This window comes from Macadamia integrifolia, chromosome 5 (assembly GCF_013358625.1).
Source record: "Macadamia integrifolia cultivar HAES 741 chromosome 5, SCU_Mint_v3, whole genome shotgun sequence".
Taxonomy (NCBI): Eukaryota; Viridiplantae; Streptophyta; class Magnoliopsida; order Proteales; family Proteaceae; genus Macadamia; species Macadamia integrifolia.
The window spans coordinates 45,583,782-45,598,723 of record NC_056561.1 but is presented as its reverse complement, the minus strand read 5'-3'; the positions used below and the strand labels follow the sequence as shown (position 1 = coordinate 45,598,723).

Genomic DNA, 14,942 nt, shown 5'->3' with positions numbered 1-14,942 from the left:
TTTTTAGAAAAAAAAAAAAACAATTTTTTGAATGGTTTTTGTTCCAAAGTTGATGTCAGCCATATTTCTCTCTAACTAAAGTAGAAATCAAGGTTGGGAACAAGGATTTTACATTTATGGGACAACTACAAACCTTGAATTCTTAGTAAGATACCCTCAATTTAGTATTTATGCATAATATATGTTATCAATAGCTTTTTTTAACAAATTCTTTATGCAAAAGTGTTTAAAAAAATGTTTCATATCCATTTATGTGTATATCTTTAGCGTATCTTAGTGTATCTCCGATACGATACAATACCCTCCAATACGTATCTTAATTTTGATCGACCGATACGACGATCGATACCGATACTTTAATCCTTGCACAGATGGAATTCATCCAAAAAACAAAAAAAATCTCTCAATGAATTTCAAAGTCAATTGTAATGCTTTTTAATTATCTAACAAGGTCAATTGCCAATGCTTCTAGAAATCAGAAATGATTCAAAAGTCAATAATAATATCATATGCAGGGCTGCACCATGCATCAATCATCAATTCATCGTACAAATTCAAAATTATCAAAGTTGTTGGCCTTTCCATTATCTTTGCTGGGAGAATGAACAATCAAACTCTCTTTCGATTAAGAGAGAAATCATAAACGCTGGGAAGATTCAAATATTACTCTACTTCTTATCTTCTGATCTAACCAATCTTAACTGAAATTAGTAGACATAACAAGACTGAAAATACATAGTTCTTCAATTCCTAATTTAAATTCTTTCTTCTGTTCTTTTCATCATAATTAACCCTAGCGAAATAAAACCTTCCTTCCATCGGTAAATAAGTAAAAAACTGACTCCGGCAGAGATCCGACATACAGCGGGGAAGAAGTTGCGAAGAAGAAACATTGAGAGAATTAAGAAAGATACAGATAGATATATATATATAGAGAGAGAGAGAGAGAGAGAGAGAGAGAAAATTAAGAGGGCATAGAGAAGAGGAACGATAAAAGACGACCATTTTAGAGGAGGAGGGGGAGGCGTTAAAGATTCAAGAGATGCTTCTCTTTCCGGGACGATCGGCGACTTTCAAATTTTTTTCGATGAGCTTTCTGGCCTTTTTGCTTCGGATCTCAACCTTAACGCTGGAGCTCTTGTCCATCTTTATGTAAGGTTTTTTCTTGGATTTCTTCAGAGATCTCACCTTTGACTTGATGGATTCTACCAAGTTCCCCAACTGATTCGCCATATATGACACTCTATATCAACTCTAGCTATCCCCAGCCTCTACTCTGTCTGGGGTTCTCACGCAGCACCTCACACAAGCAACAAACAATGAAAAGCAACCACACGACGATCAAATTTGAGATTCAAACACTGAGGAAGGTGTAGTTGTATCGATTCGAGTTTTCTCTCCCCAGAGTCCGACCTGTGACCTCTCTCTCGTCTTCGTCTTCTTAACTCGAGAGCTCTTTCGTCTCCTCTGCTGTCCTTGTCTAGAGATTCCACTTGGTTTTTTGAGTCTGGTGTTAGTAGAGTATTAGAGAGAGAGAGAGAGAGAGGGGTCTAAGTAGGTAGTTACGATAATAGGTTTTCAAATTTTTCTCCGCATTTAACTTACTTCGTTTCGCCCTCTTCCAATAGAAATAACGTTCTCCTATAAATTCGCTACGACCCTGCCCCTTCTGCCAAGTGGCAACGACGACCAATCACGTGTTTATTTAATTTAATTGCGCTTTGTTGCCTTGACCCTTATGCCTGCCTCTCTCTCTCTCTCTCTCTCTCTCTCTCTCTCTCTCTCTCTCTCTTCTTCTTCTTCTTAATTTAAATAATACCCTCTTTGCCTCCTATTTCCTTTCCTCTGTGGTTAATTATTTTGGTCAAGGTCAATATTTTTTAAAAATAACAGGATTTTGGGGATCGAATCGGCCAAAATTCATTGAATCCAAATTGACCAATTTATTGATTCGATTCTCAATTCTTAAAACCGTAGTCAAGGTTTAAAAACCTGTAAATCAAGATCCGAATTGATACTGACCAGTAAGTCTAGAGATCCTAATCGATTCAATTGGAATTATGGATGTAAATAAATAATGGAGAATTCAAATTTGGTTTGTATTTGTATCTGTTTAGGGTATTTATATTCGGTCAAAAGGTATTCAGTCCAATTAGATAATCAATTAATGTTTTTTAGGGTTTATGAAGTTTAGACAGGTTCTAGAGGATGAGGAAAATAGCTAAGGCAACTTATAAAGATAGGTTAAGAACAAATTGTATTCATTTGGGGGAGAAGCGTTTGAATTACATAAGTCAGAGATGTAAACAGATGATCAAAAACTCGAATTTGATCCACATTCATATTCATTTAGAAATATTCATATCATATCAAAAAAATCCAAATCCAATCCATATTCAATATGTTTACAGCCCTAATTGAGATATCCAGATCATCTGGAATCAAGATCAGCCTTGCTAAATCTGATCCGTTTTTTAAATGCCTGATCTTGGTATAACCAAGAATTAATTTTTGGTCCAACCAAGAGTTACAATGAAATGGCACTAGGCAGAAGAAATCAATAGATAATTAATACATAAACACCACTGTTATCATATATTGCCTTTACTTTCACCCATAACCGGCATAGTTACACTGAACATGAACCATGTCAGTATGTTGGTGATTGGTAAGAGGAGTCTTTTCCCTATGGTAAGGGGAAAACTTTAATGGAGGAAGAGTGTTCCTACTCTCTCTTTTTTCTTTTGTAAAGGAATCAAAAGAAAGAAAAGTGAAATTTGTATTATCGTTTCCCCATGAAACTGTCACTAACTCCATATCATTCTACTTTATTTATTTATAAATAAAAAATGAAATCAAACTATTCTATACTAATTTGATTATTAAATTTCACTTTACTTTGTTAGTCCACTTAGCCAAATCTATTTAGGATGGAACTTCACATGTGAACGAGCATACTAGTCCATGATATGGGTATGCATGCATTCAAAATTTTGCAAATAAATGATTTATGCTTCATTTAGTATGCATTCTAGGTTGATAATGCATTCCAAAAAATCATATCAAATGCAATCTTAATTTCAAAACATCTACTAATGTGATTCCAAAGTTTATAAAAGCCATCTATTTTCCTACACCCATAGAATAGATCACCCACCATCCAAGGGTTCTCAAACCCCACTAGGGTTTTAATGTCTTCCCAAAATACCTTTATGATACCCCACACATCATAAGCCCGTGGGCATGGGAAAACTCCGTCCAAAATATAATGTGATGTTTCCAAAATTACAAGGCAAGTCTAACCATCTCTTTTGGGAAGATTTTTTAATCTAAACTATATGTTCCCACTGAGAATTGCAAGAGTGCACAGTAAAATCTAAAATATTAATACATATACATGAACATATACAAGATGTATTACAATACAAAAAGAGTATTTGATTCAATTAAACTTCAAATTTTGACATGTGATTGATTTTTTTATTTTTATTTTTTTTGTGAAAACATGTGATTGATCTAGATTCTAGACAATGTCCTCTGTCAGAATAAAATACATTATCTGTCCATAAGATAGGGAAGATGACTTGTGAGATTTGGGGTAAAAAAAACTTCATGATAATAATAAACAATTCACCTTTTCCCTCATTATTATTATTATTATTATTATTATTAAAAAAGCCAACGACAAAAAAAAAAAACTACTAAAATTATCGAGGATTGAGTTTCTCTCTTCACATGATGAAAAGATTCCCCGACTTTATTACCATCAGGTGCGACCATGGATTTAGGGGACCGATCCAATACCGATCCAGATCGAGGATTGAGCTTCTAAACTCTCAGTTTTTATTATCAAAACCTTTTAAACCCATGAGAGTTTTTGTTATCAAAACCTTTTAAACCCATGAGAGTTGAGAAGAAGAATTCATCACTAAGTTTTTGTTATCAAAACCTTTTAAACCCATGAACTCCAGGGCCCTCGAGAGTCCAACCTTCAGAATACAAAAAGGAAAAAAAAGGCATGAGGCAGCGCTGCCCGTGTACCCAGGCAGAGCAATAAAATGACCTCCTCATCCCTCATGAAAAGTCAAAATCCACCCCTTTTGATGTTTCCAAGTGTATTGTGTACCACCATTGGCGGCATGCTGATGTAAAGCCACAAAGCCGCGCTACCTTTCAGGAAATTCTCTCCCTCTAATTAATTCAGGAACTTCATGAAAATGGAAATGCCACCAAAATAACAATATAAATACATCTCTAAGTTCTTAAAAGGTGCAGTCCAGCCCACCCCACCCCTACATACACCTGGAAACAAAATTTTCGATCCGAGTCACATTTATCAATCATTTCAGTGAGAATTCTCTTTTTTGGGTGTGGGGGGGTGGGGAATGAACAGAATTCTCAGAATTCCTGGATTTTTCAAGGGCTCCAAAAGACCAAATGAGAGTTTCAAGGAATTTACCCAGAAACATTTTAAGGATCTTGTGATTGCTGAGCGTCAGACCATAACATCAGAGTTGCCAAAAGTGCCATTGCTGCAGTCTCAACTCGTAAACGATGTGGTCCAAGACCTACAGCAGTAGCACCTGCATCGGTCATCATCTTCACCTCCTCCTCAGTAAAGTCTGAAGCATTGAAATCATAAGTAGAGACCAGGTTAGTTATAAGTTTTTCTTTTCGGGAGGTGAAGACTTGGATTGGATCCCGAATGTGTGAAGCTACAAGTACTGCTAAAACATATTGTGGGTCCAAAGGTTGAATATTATCGTCTGATCATGTTCTTTTTTTTTTAGGGGGGGAGTGTGTGTGTGTGTGTGTGTGAGAGAGAGAGAGAGAGAGAGAGTTAAACTAATATCTGTGCTTACCCCCTTCTGGTCCAATTATTATCAATCCACTAGATTCTTTTCTGGAGAAGTTAAGGGCACTGATAAGAGGTGTTGCTTCTGCTGCCGCAACAAATGAAAGATTTGACTGGCCAACCTATAAAGCATGCAACAAAACCACAAAGAAAAACTCATAAAAAATTAAAGGAAATGAAACAATAAAATGAGCTCATTTCCAATTTTCTTTTACAGACATTATTGCATTGATGCATAACAAACTCCTGAAATTAAGCAAGACCGTAAATGCATACATTCAATGCCTTAAACGTTTCTCTGCCTCCCCTCCCGCCCACCAAAAAAAAGTTCATCAATGCAAAAATCAAATGATTGTTTAGCTAAACATTTATCGGTAAGAAATGCAATGACTAAACCTCAATCAAACAAACCATTAGTTCTTGTTCGTTTGAAGACATCAAAACCATCTTGTGGATACTCTTAACATGCAGGGGAGAGATTATACTCACAATAGGTAAAAGGCAGCCAACTTTTATTGGGGAATTCAGAGTCAACTGATGCAACCGTTGAGCTGGGAAACAGACGAGACCAAGTTATTGACAAAAAATGTATAACTTTGAGGTTGCAAACATGAGGCCAATAATAACTGTACCATGAAAAATTAAATTTGTCTGTCCAAATAAACAAAGAAAAAGAAACAGTTTCATCTCAAAACCAAACATTTTAAGAAACTAACTAAAACCAGGCACCAACATTGTTTAACTGAAGCTAGAATCACCCGCTGTAATCTTTCAACTCGATTGTCTGTGATTGATGGAGAACGTTCAGTTAGTAGAGGTGTTACAGCGCTAGCTCCCAGCTCCTGGGAAAAAGGAGGGGTGTAAATGTGTAAGAACTAGAAGCTAGCATTAAAGAGCTGAGTTTTGCAACTAAAAACCCATACATGTATATTTAAACTATACCGTGCATTTTTCGACAAGCCAGTCTGCACGACCGCCCTTCAGACTACCTACCTTAGTGCAAGATTAAACATGTTAACACAGATTTTATGCTCCAGAAGGACACAAAATCATGTTCAAACACAGAAAACAAGCAAATACTGACCAAAAGCTGCAAACACATGCCACTGAGTGCTTTTGGAAATAATTACTTTGGGGTCTTCTAAAGCCATGAAATCCAGCCCAGTTCGATCAATCCTTTGTATGCAACCTTTGACTAGACCTCCTGACCCATTGAAGAGCTCTATCCTTACAATAGAAGCATATATGCTACCAGTTAATCATTGACTAAAAGATAAGGTTCAATAAACATATAATAAAAAACCAGACAGAAAAATAAATCAGAGTAAAAACAGTCCAGTCTAGTAGATTAAAAGGTATCAAGGAAACCTCAAACTCTATATCACAAGTATTTGATTTAGTTTCCATATCACATGCTCTTTGATTGTAATCCAAACTCTCCATCTATACCTAGCTGACTAGGGTTACTCTCCCGTATATAATGTAAAGCTCTCCACCATTGTGGAATGATATGAATGAAATACAATTCATGAATTATCAGGTTCCAAAAAATTCAAATCACAACCCAAGACAAGCCTTATCCCAACACTTTCTTATGTGAGTATAAATAGATTTTCATCTATCTGACGGGGACTCCATAAACCTCCACCCCCCCCCCCAAAAAAAAAAAAAAAAGAATTACCTGCACATAAGAAGTTTACTTAATAAAGTAAAAAATAGTTTGAACAAATTCAGCCCTGGAACTGAAACACACAAATTCGTAAAGAATGAATAAGAGAGGAGTGCGGGTAACAGTGAGAATGAGAATTTCCAGTTAAAAAGATCAGGCATAAATAATGGCCTAAACATCAAATATAGCATGATATTTGAAAGGAGTACGCCCTCTAGAACAATTATATGTGAGAAGAACACTATGATTTGATGATCCAAGGGGCAAATAACAGCTTGGTGCAAGATCATCAAGCTTACGATATGATCATCACAAAGCACATGCCTCAGTTGATTACTGGTTACCATATTAAAAGATTTTCAGTATCTTCAACTTCTTGCAGGAAGGTATGATAAAAATTGACAATCTTAATCAAAGCACATTATCACAGATTCATAGCCAGATTGTAAAGTGAGGCAGGCTCCAGTAAAGGCATATGCTTCTATTATAGTAATCATTTCAAAAACGTTTAGATTCTACTTGGAAAGGAATGGAAAAACATAGTAGGTATAAAAGTTTGTAAGTAACAAGACAAATTATTTTGCTCTCTGCACAGAGCATACCCGGCACCCGCTTTCAGGAGCTACCAGTTAATCCCAAATTCGAAAAGAGTAAACACTATGGCAGAAAGGTCAAATATCAGGTCCTCACACACTATATAATTAGATCTAAGGCACCTATCACGTAAATCAGAAGTGACAACAACAGAGTTGTACCTATCATTCACTCCCATTCTCAAGACCTTCGTTATATGCCAAAACTCATCACCTAGTACTCGAACAATGTTACCCTGCACCAAATTAGATCTCAATATAGATATTATATATAATCAAGGTCCAGAAATGTAAATCTGACTAGAAATTGTAGAGTGAAAGTGTCACCCCTGCTGAACCAAGGGATTCCGTAAAATGAGATGCTAAAAATTTAGACTGAAGTCATTTTGCGTTGGGATCAAGGATCTCAAACCGCATTTTTTACATTGGATACGTATCATTATTTAATATTACTGTATCGTAGAACATTATATTGCTATCCAATAGGTTTGACAGGGTATACCTTATCAAGCTCATTACTAATGCTCAAACCCTCAACTAACATGTAATTCGTTAAATAGAAGGGAGGGAGATGAGGCAGAACCTTGATCCTTTATATTATACAGTAACTAGTAGATTTAATGGGATTGCTATCCTAGGTCTATTATGCAGCTTGAAGTTTACAATGGTAAATGGACAACAACTGAAAATTTTCCTATTTCCAGATTGGTATACTCGAATCTCGTACCAGAACTTGGTTTTTCCGAACATGACAAAGGGAACTATAAGCTACGCAGGAGCAATTCAATTAATCGATCACCATTAATTAATAACTTCTATTTAATAGACTAGAAGGACTAAGCCAAGAACCCCCCCCCCCTTCAGGGTCCCCAGTGGCAGGGAAAGCAGGACAAAGAGATAATCGAAATTTTTTTTTTTCTTTCAGTATAAATGAACAAATTACACAACTGAACTCGGGTCACATATTCAGCTTACCTTGCAAGGGGGAAGAACGTCGGAGTAGAAGCGAGGGAGACCACCACGGGACTGGTTGGGGTAATCTGCCATTGAAGATGCTCGAAGACAAGAAACCTTTCGCCATGAAAGGATCTCCATAAAACGTAGTCGGGGAACAAGGTTTTGCATTCGGTTTCAGCACTTTGGTCACAAGGGACTTTAACGGTGTTGGGAGTTTGGAATGCAGAACTGCCCGCCCGCAAGCAGAGAAGCTAAAGCCTGGACTTGAAGGGCGGTGCCGGTGATTCAAACTCCAAATAATCTGAAAAGGGTTCACGATAGAATTTCCTATTTGTTGGGATTTTGTTATTGACTCTGTTTGCAACTTTACCTTTTTGTCCTTTTATTATGATATATAAATTTTGTTTTTAGTGAAAATAACAAGTTAACAAGGGTGATTTGCATCAACCTCCCCGACGTTTGCCGAAATTACATCATCCCCTTAAAAATCTCAAAATTACATTTAAACTTGTTCAAACCAACACGGTGAGAGGAGTTAGTTTTAGTATATAAAAAGGCGTAATTACCCTCCTCCCCCTCCTCCTCCTCCTTATCTTCTTCTTCTTCTTCCCACCTGCCATGTCCCAGTAACAGATGACCTAGCGCTAATAAAGAGGAGAGGATGGAGAGGGAAGAAGAAGAGTGAAGGGAAAGGACAAACCTGCACATTATGGTCCAGCAAGAAAGATGGATATTCAACAAGCTCAAAGTACGGAAGTTCCATATATGATGCAAATCATACAACTGAGATCCCTCTATGAACTTTAAAGTTGTTGGTTGAGAGAAACTGCCTAAAAAGTTCTTCAAAAGAACTTCCAGCAGACCAATTTTTAGATTTCACATAAATTAAAAACAAAATCTAGCAAAAGTGGAAAGAAAACGTTTAAATTTTCAACAAGTTGAGATGTAACCAAATGGAAGCTATCTTCCAAAAAAATTTTGAGAACCCAAAAAGTAATCTTTCATTTGGGTTTAATCATATTGTTCTGTTATGGTATCTGTGAAACATGTTCATACTGGAGGAGCCTATGACCCCATCGTTCCCATAGCTCAGAAGTTGCGCTGGGATAGGGGTGGGTGGATATGCCCGAGTTGTTTCATTTCCTTCGTTAAAATCATCGTAACTTGTGATGATTGTTTAATAGAGGCTCTCCATAGATTAGCATGGTTTAGGTTTTCAGAAACAAAATGATAAAAAACGATCCAGCAGTAAAAAATAATCTCTTGATTTGTAAGGTTCTGTGGGAGTGTGGCTCATATAACCTGGAATGGTTTCGTAGATTCCTTGTATTTGATTTCCGACTGCAAAGGTCGAAGCAATTCTCTGTCTCGCAGAGCTTTGTAATTCCGTATATGATGCAAATGGTACAACTAAGATCCCTCTAGGAACTCTAAAGTTGAAATATGAGATTTGATGGTGCAATTTAGGGAGTTGGGTGAAATTAGGTGTTCATAATCTTAGAACAGTGATTTTGTCCGCCATTGTAAAGTTGAAACATGAGATCTAACAGTGCAGTGAAATTAGGAGTTTAGAATCTTAAAACAATGATTATGTCCGCCATTAACGACCCTGCTTCGAGATCTTGGGACTTATTAAAGTCATATTGAGACAGAAATAAAGAGAGAGAGAGAGAGAGAGAGAGAGAGAGAGAGAGAGAGAGAGAGAGAGAGAGAGAGAGAGAGAGAGAGAGAAAGAAGAAGAAGGGTAATTACGTCTTTTCATATTCTAAAACTAACACCTCTCAAACGGTGTTAGTTTTATTGGGTTTAAATATAATAAATGAATTTTTAGGGGATGATGTAAATCACCCAATTAACAATATCAATTCGCAAATGACATCTTTTGATAATGACATAATGTCATGCTAATATCTAATTTTATTTTGAAAAAATCTTTTATATTCCTAACTTAAACAAATTCTTTAAATAAATTAAGAGACAATTAAAACAATGATGTTAAATTTTAAATACATTTTATTAGGGTTTCATTCATAAATTTCAAATTCATCTACAAGGGAAATAGGGTTGGAGTCAATTGGGCTCCAGCTCAATCTTGAGTCCTCTTAGCTTGGCCAAAACATAATTTGACAATGAAGTCATATATCTCACCCCCAACCGTAGCCCAAGCCCCACTCTATCAGGATGATAGGTGAGAGCAAAGCAATCAAACACCCCTTTCTCTTTAGAACCATACTTCGATCATTCTTTTGTCAACTGTAACGACAATATCTACACTGTTCATCCCTCTACCCTTTTAATCTCTCTACATTCTCAAAGTAAGATTGAATAATTCTCGCTTTTCAAACCTTATACATACGAGAGCCTCATGCACTTAAATATGCCTTTTTTTATACAGTGATCTTATGCGTTCTATATTACATTGATGAAAGATCAAAGAAATATGAAGAGAGAGAAAGATAAAGGAATCATGTAAGGTTTTAGCAATTCAATGCAATTCTTGATATTACCTTTATGCCCCTCAACAACATTTGACTTGGATAGCGTGTCATTGTCGCAAGCTTTCCAAGTAAATATGTAGATTTTTTTTTTTTTTTGGTGGGAAGTAAATATGTAGAATGACGTGTACGTAAGGATTTCAAATTGGAACCGAAACCGAAAATCGAATTCAGATCCAAGCCGAATACACTTAACCAACTCCAACTCATTATAATATGATTAAATCCTAGATCTGAAATAAGTATTTCTAATTTGGTTTGGTTCAGTCTGGATCTGAATTTATGCTAAGAATCGACGGTTCTAACCAAAATCGGACTGAATAACTTAATGTCCATTTTTCCTCTTTAACTAAAAACTTGACGTTACTTATATGGAAACCCGTTATATTCAATCACCTAAATGATAAATCATCTTATAGAGTTTCAATTATAGTCCAACTCTAAAACTCTGTCTTGTTTTTAGTTTTTGTTGCATTGGGACTCATGAATCGTGAGTTAAACAATCTACGTAATTGTAACTCTTTGCTCTTTATCTTAGACAAAGTTGCAGTGACAAGGAAGAGGAAATGATGTCAGTGATGACTTCTCTCTACAGGCTATAGATGAGGAGGGAGTTGCAGAACACTGAGAATAACTTACATTCAATTTTAGAAGTTATGATACAATATATTAGTATATGATAGAGAACTTAAGAAGCCCAAAATTTACTGCTTTTCATGCTCTTTAATCTACATCAAGTGATATTGGAGAATTTTATACTATAAGAGATTGTCATTCTCTGCATATTGTGTTTTAAAGTAGTAAAATTAACGACATTAGAAGTTCAATAGATGATCGATAGCTCATGAATTTTGTTTTTTTCATTCTTTTGTTGGGAAAGACTAATAACATTGTGAATAAACATTTATATTTTGTCTTCTGATAACAAAATCGAATTTGAAACTAGATACTGAAAATAAATAAGAACCGAATACAAAATCCAAATATAAATCAAAATCGGACCAGAATCGGATAGATCAGATACGAGTACCAATATTCAGAATCAAGACGGGACTTGATTTGATTCTAAATCATACTAATACTTTTTAGAATCAAAATTGAAACCAGACCGAATACCTGATACCGTACCGATTGACACCCATACATGTACACATGGGGGTAGTAAATAAAAGAGGTTACAGCCGACCTTACCTGTATTCGGGTTGTCAGTAAGTAAAACTCCCTTTATTCAAGGAGAGAGAAATAAATCCAAAACATTTAAAAAGTCGTAACAGGGCTTAAATTTTGGATTAGGATTAGATGGATAATTTGACACTCAAACCTTCCTATAACCGAGAAAGAAATAAACGAGTACCTTATTTCTACCAAATAAATAAATAAACGAAAAGTGTAAATTAAATCCGACCTTTCTGCCAATCTGCCTTGCAAAGTTCAAACCCATCTGTCCGGTCGTGTTCGTGCAAGGCGATCTTCAACAGGTTTTTCCTTTCTTCAATGGCCGTGGTTTCTCCCCGTTTCGACGCGAACACATCCGTTGCCTTAATATAGTACTAATCTAACCTACCCCGCATCAGAAACGAAACCCCCTTTCTTTCCGGTGTTCGAAAACCCTAGTTGTTTTTAGTTTAGTTCTATCCCCATTCCTTATCAGAATCTTGCATTACAGGTCAAGCAATTATAATCAAGCAAAACAAACCTGCCTACCGATGGACGAAATTCAATTTTTGGAAGCATAGGGGTTTTCACTCTTCTCCATGGAGTTGCAGCTGGTGCAAAAAGGATTGGATTTCTCCCGGAGGAGGAAGAAATGGCTTCTGCTATTCGCGGCGCTCGGGTTCTCTGGTTATGGTGCCTATAAGGTTTATAATTTGCCTTCCGTAGTGAAGAAGAGGAAGAGGTTTTTAAAGCTTATTGGGGTCTTAATTTCCGTGGCCGAAGCGGTATCTGATTCCTCGGAGACGATCTCTGTCGTTTCCAGGGACTTAAAGGAGTTTCTTCAATCCGATTCGGATGAAATTCCCACCAGTGTCAAGCAGATATCCAAAATCGCGAGTTCCGAGGAGTTCTCTGAGTCGATGGTTCGGGTAACTCAAGCTTTAACATTGGGGATTTTGCGAGGTTATCGTTCCGATACCAGTAACGTAGATGAAGCAAGGACCACGTCTAGCTTTACTGACGGGCTTATGGACCGGATTTTCTCTACGGCTGGCTCTGGTTTTGCTTCCGTGGTTGTTGGTAGCTTTGCCAGGAGCTTGGTCATTGCTTTCTACTCAAACGGCCAATCTTCCGGGGCTTCGAACCCCGACAGCCACCAAATTAGTGCCTCCTCTCTTGGCCCTGATTTGTCATCTCCACCAAGATGGGTAAATGCGGTATGTACCGACAAGTGCAGAGACCTCATCGCTGACTGCATCCAGCTATTCGTAAGCACCGCAGTTGCAGTTTTTCTTGAGAAGACAATGGATATCAACACTTATGATGAAATCTTTTCTGGGTTGACCAACCCGAAGCATGAAACGAAAATGAGAGACATATTGGTTTCTGTCTGCAATGGCGCTGTGGAAACTCTTGTGAAAACATCTCACCAAGTGTTGGCAAATTCAAATTCGAATCCAAGTAAAAGTTCCTCTTCCTCAGTGGTTGATCAAAGGGAAGGTACGAGGACTGCTGGGGATGAGGTTAATGAAGCATTGTCAATGGAACAGAAAGACACGAGCTCGTTAGGTGGACTCAAGCAGAGTTGTTGGGTTGGAAAAGTGTCTTCTACATTGGCTGTTCCTAGTAATAGGAGGTTTGTTCTTGATTTGACCGGGAGAGTGACCTTTGAAACAGTAAGATCTTTCCTGGAATTTTTCATATGGAAACTCCTGGATGGTTTGAAGAAGAGTTACAGTATTGTTCATGAGGAGGTTGTTGAGAGGGGCATGGAAGTTGTAAGATATATTAGTGTGAAGTCTTCTGTTATTATTACTGTATGCCTTGCTTTATGCTTGCACGTTACAGGTGGTGCTAGGGTCTTGATGCCAGCTTAAACTGTGGTAGCTGACCACCCTTTCTGCCCCACTGAACAAATTCAATTCATAGATTTGGAAGAATATGTGCTGCTTGGAAGGTTTATGTCTTGCTTCAACTGTTGATAAGGAATTAGGATTGAAGCATTCCGATCGATAAAGTCAACAAGTTCCTCTCTTTTATACTGTATTACATTAGAACATTCATTACATAAATATCTACATGTATTCAAGTGTTCATTGAATGAAAAGTGAAATTTGTTCATTGGATGATCTGTCCCAAAATCAATAAATAAATAAGTTCTTTGGGTGAATAGTGGGTTGCAACTTTGGCAGCAGGGTGCATTGACAGTCTAGTTTTTTTTTTTTGGGTAAAACATTGACAGTTATTTGAAGAAAGATGAATGGAAAGAAACCTCTGGCTGGTTAACTCGAGCATTTTATAAGACCTGTTCAAGTTGGAGTGTAGCAACAAGCGGAGGTTTACCTAGATGCGGTATATACATCTACCTTTTGAGTTCTCTTTTTTTATGATAATTTGTTGGTGCTGTTACTACCAATCTTGCTTTTATTCATGCAGCGAAGATCATAATGGCATGTGGTTTACCAAACAGGGAGTTTTCTTATGTATTTGTTTTCAACTGTATAATAAGTGATATTGACAGGGTAAAAATGTAAATACCTTTTAGTGTGCTTATGCTGTTGTTATCCAACATGCTTTCTTTGTTCTTTTTTATGTCTAAATGCTTCTGAAGTTTTGACTAGTTTGTCTACTTGGCTATCCTCCAAACCTTTATATATGCAAGATTTAAGACGACGACTCTATTAAAGTACTTGCTGTGTTGTTTAAGATTTAGTGGAAGTACAGATCTGTCACCAATGTATTAGGAAATGAAACTACTATTACACTTTGATTTGAAGATTATAAATGCAAATTAGAGCTACCAGAAGAGATGGTAACCACTCTTTGGGTTTGTATATCATGGACATTTGGACTACCCATGAAGGGGGTGAGTTTGTTTAGCTGTATTCTTGAAATTTTTCTTTCTTGCACATTTATTTGTGAGAACATTGGTAACTCTGCTATTTAATTTTTTTACCCGTGAAGTTAGTTGTACTGTATAAAGTTTGTTTATGTTGGCAGTCATTGCCAAGTTTCTATCGCAGAGCAAGGGGTGCATTCATTTTCTACTAAGTGTTTTCAGAGTGGGTTGGCTGCCCCCTTTTTTTTTTCCATTGTTTTGGTTTTTCTATTCAGCAAGATTTGTGTTGAGATTCTAGATGTTTTTCTACTCCTTGTTTGCTCTTCTAATTCTTTTCAGTGACGAAATTTTACCGTTGGCAGTCATTGCCAAGGCTTTT

The 14,942-nt window shown here is 36.8% G+C and overlaps 3 protein-coding genes across 4 annotated transcripts; 1 reads left to right on the top strand and 2 right to left on the bottom strand.

Moving 5' to 3' along the window:
- Positions 1-787: 787 nt before the first annotated feature.
- On the bottom strand, positions 788-1,541 carry LOC122078210. The gene has a single exon (XM_042644098.1). It carries the CDS (start codon positions 1,231-1,233, stop codon positions 1,036-1,038), a length of 198 nt encoding a protein of 65 aa, XP_042500032.1. The 5' UTR covers positions 1,234-1,541; the 3' UTR covers positions 788-1,035.
- A 2,671-nt stretch (positions 1,542-4,212) lies between these two features.
- On the bottom strand, positions 4,213-8,399 carry LOC122078922 (ribosomal RNA small subunit methyltransferase E). Of its 2 annotated transcripts, XM_042645124.1 has the most exons (8): positions 8,093-8,399; positions 7,280-7,353; positions 5,940-6,082; positions 5,798-5,844; positions 5,589-5,697; positions 5,345-5,406; positions 4,863-4,977; positions 4,213-4,622 (listed from the first exon to the last, which is right to left on the bottom strand). In XM_042645124.1, the coding sequence occupies exons 1-8, from the start codon at positions 8,240-8,242 to the stop codon at positions 4,471-4,473; spliced, it is 852 nt and encodes a 283-aa protein (XP_042501058.1). In that variant the 5' UTR covers positions 8,243-8,399; the 3' UTR covers positions 4,213-4,470. The 2 variants fall into 2 exon arrangements, with proteins under 2 accessions (XP_042501058.1, XP_042501059.1); XM_042645125.1 differs by lacking the exon at positions 7,280-7,353 and having other exon boundaries at positions 5,940-6,077; positions 8,093-8,396.
- Positions 8,400-11,942: 3,543 nt separating this feature from the next.
- Positions 11,943-13,850, top strand: LOC122078490 (protein PHLOEM PROTEIN 2-LIKE A10-like). Its single transcript, XM_042644493.1, has one exon. It carries the CDS (start codon positions 12,324-12,326, stop codon positions 13,599-13,601), a length of 1,278 nt encoding a protein of 425 aa, XP_042500427.1. The 5' UTR covers positions 11,943-12,323; the 3' UTR covers positions 13,602-13,850.
- The last annotated feature ends 1,092 nt before the right edge of the window (positions 13,851-14,942 follow it).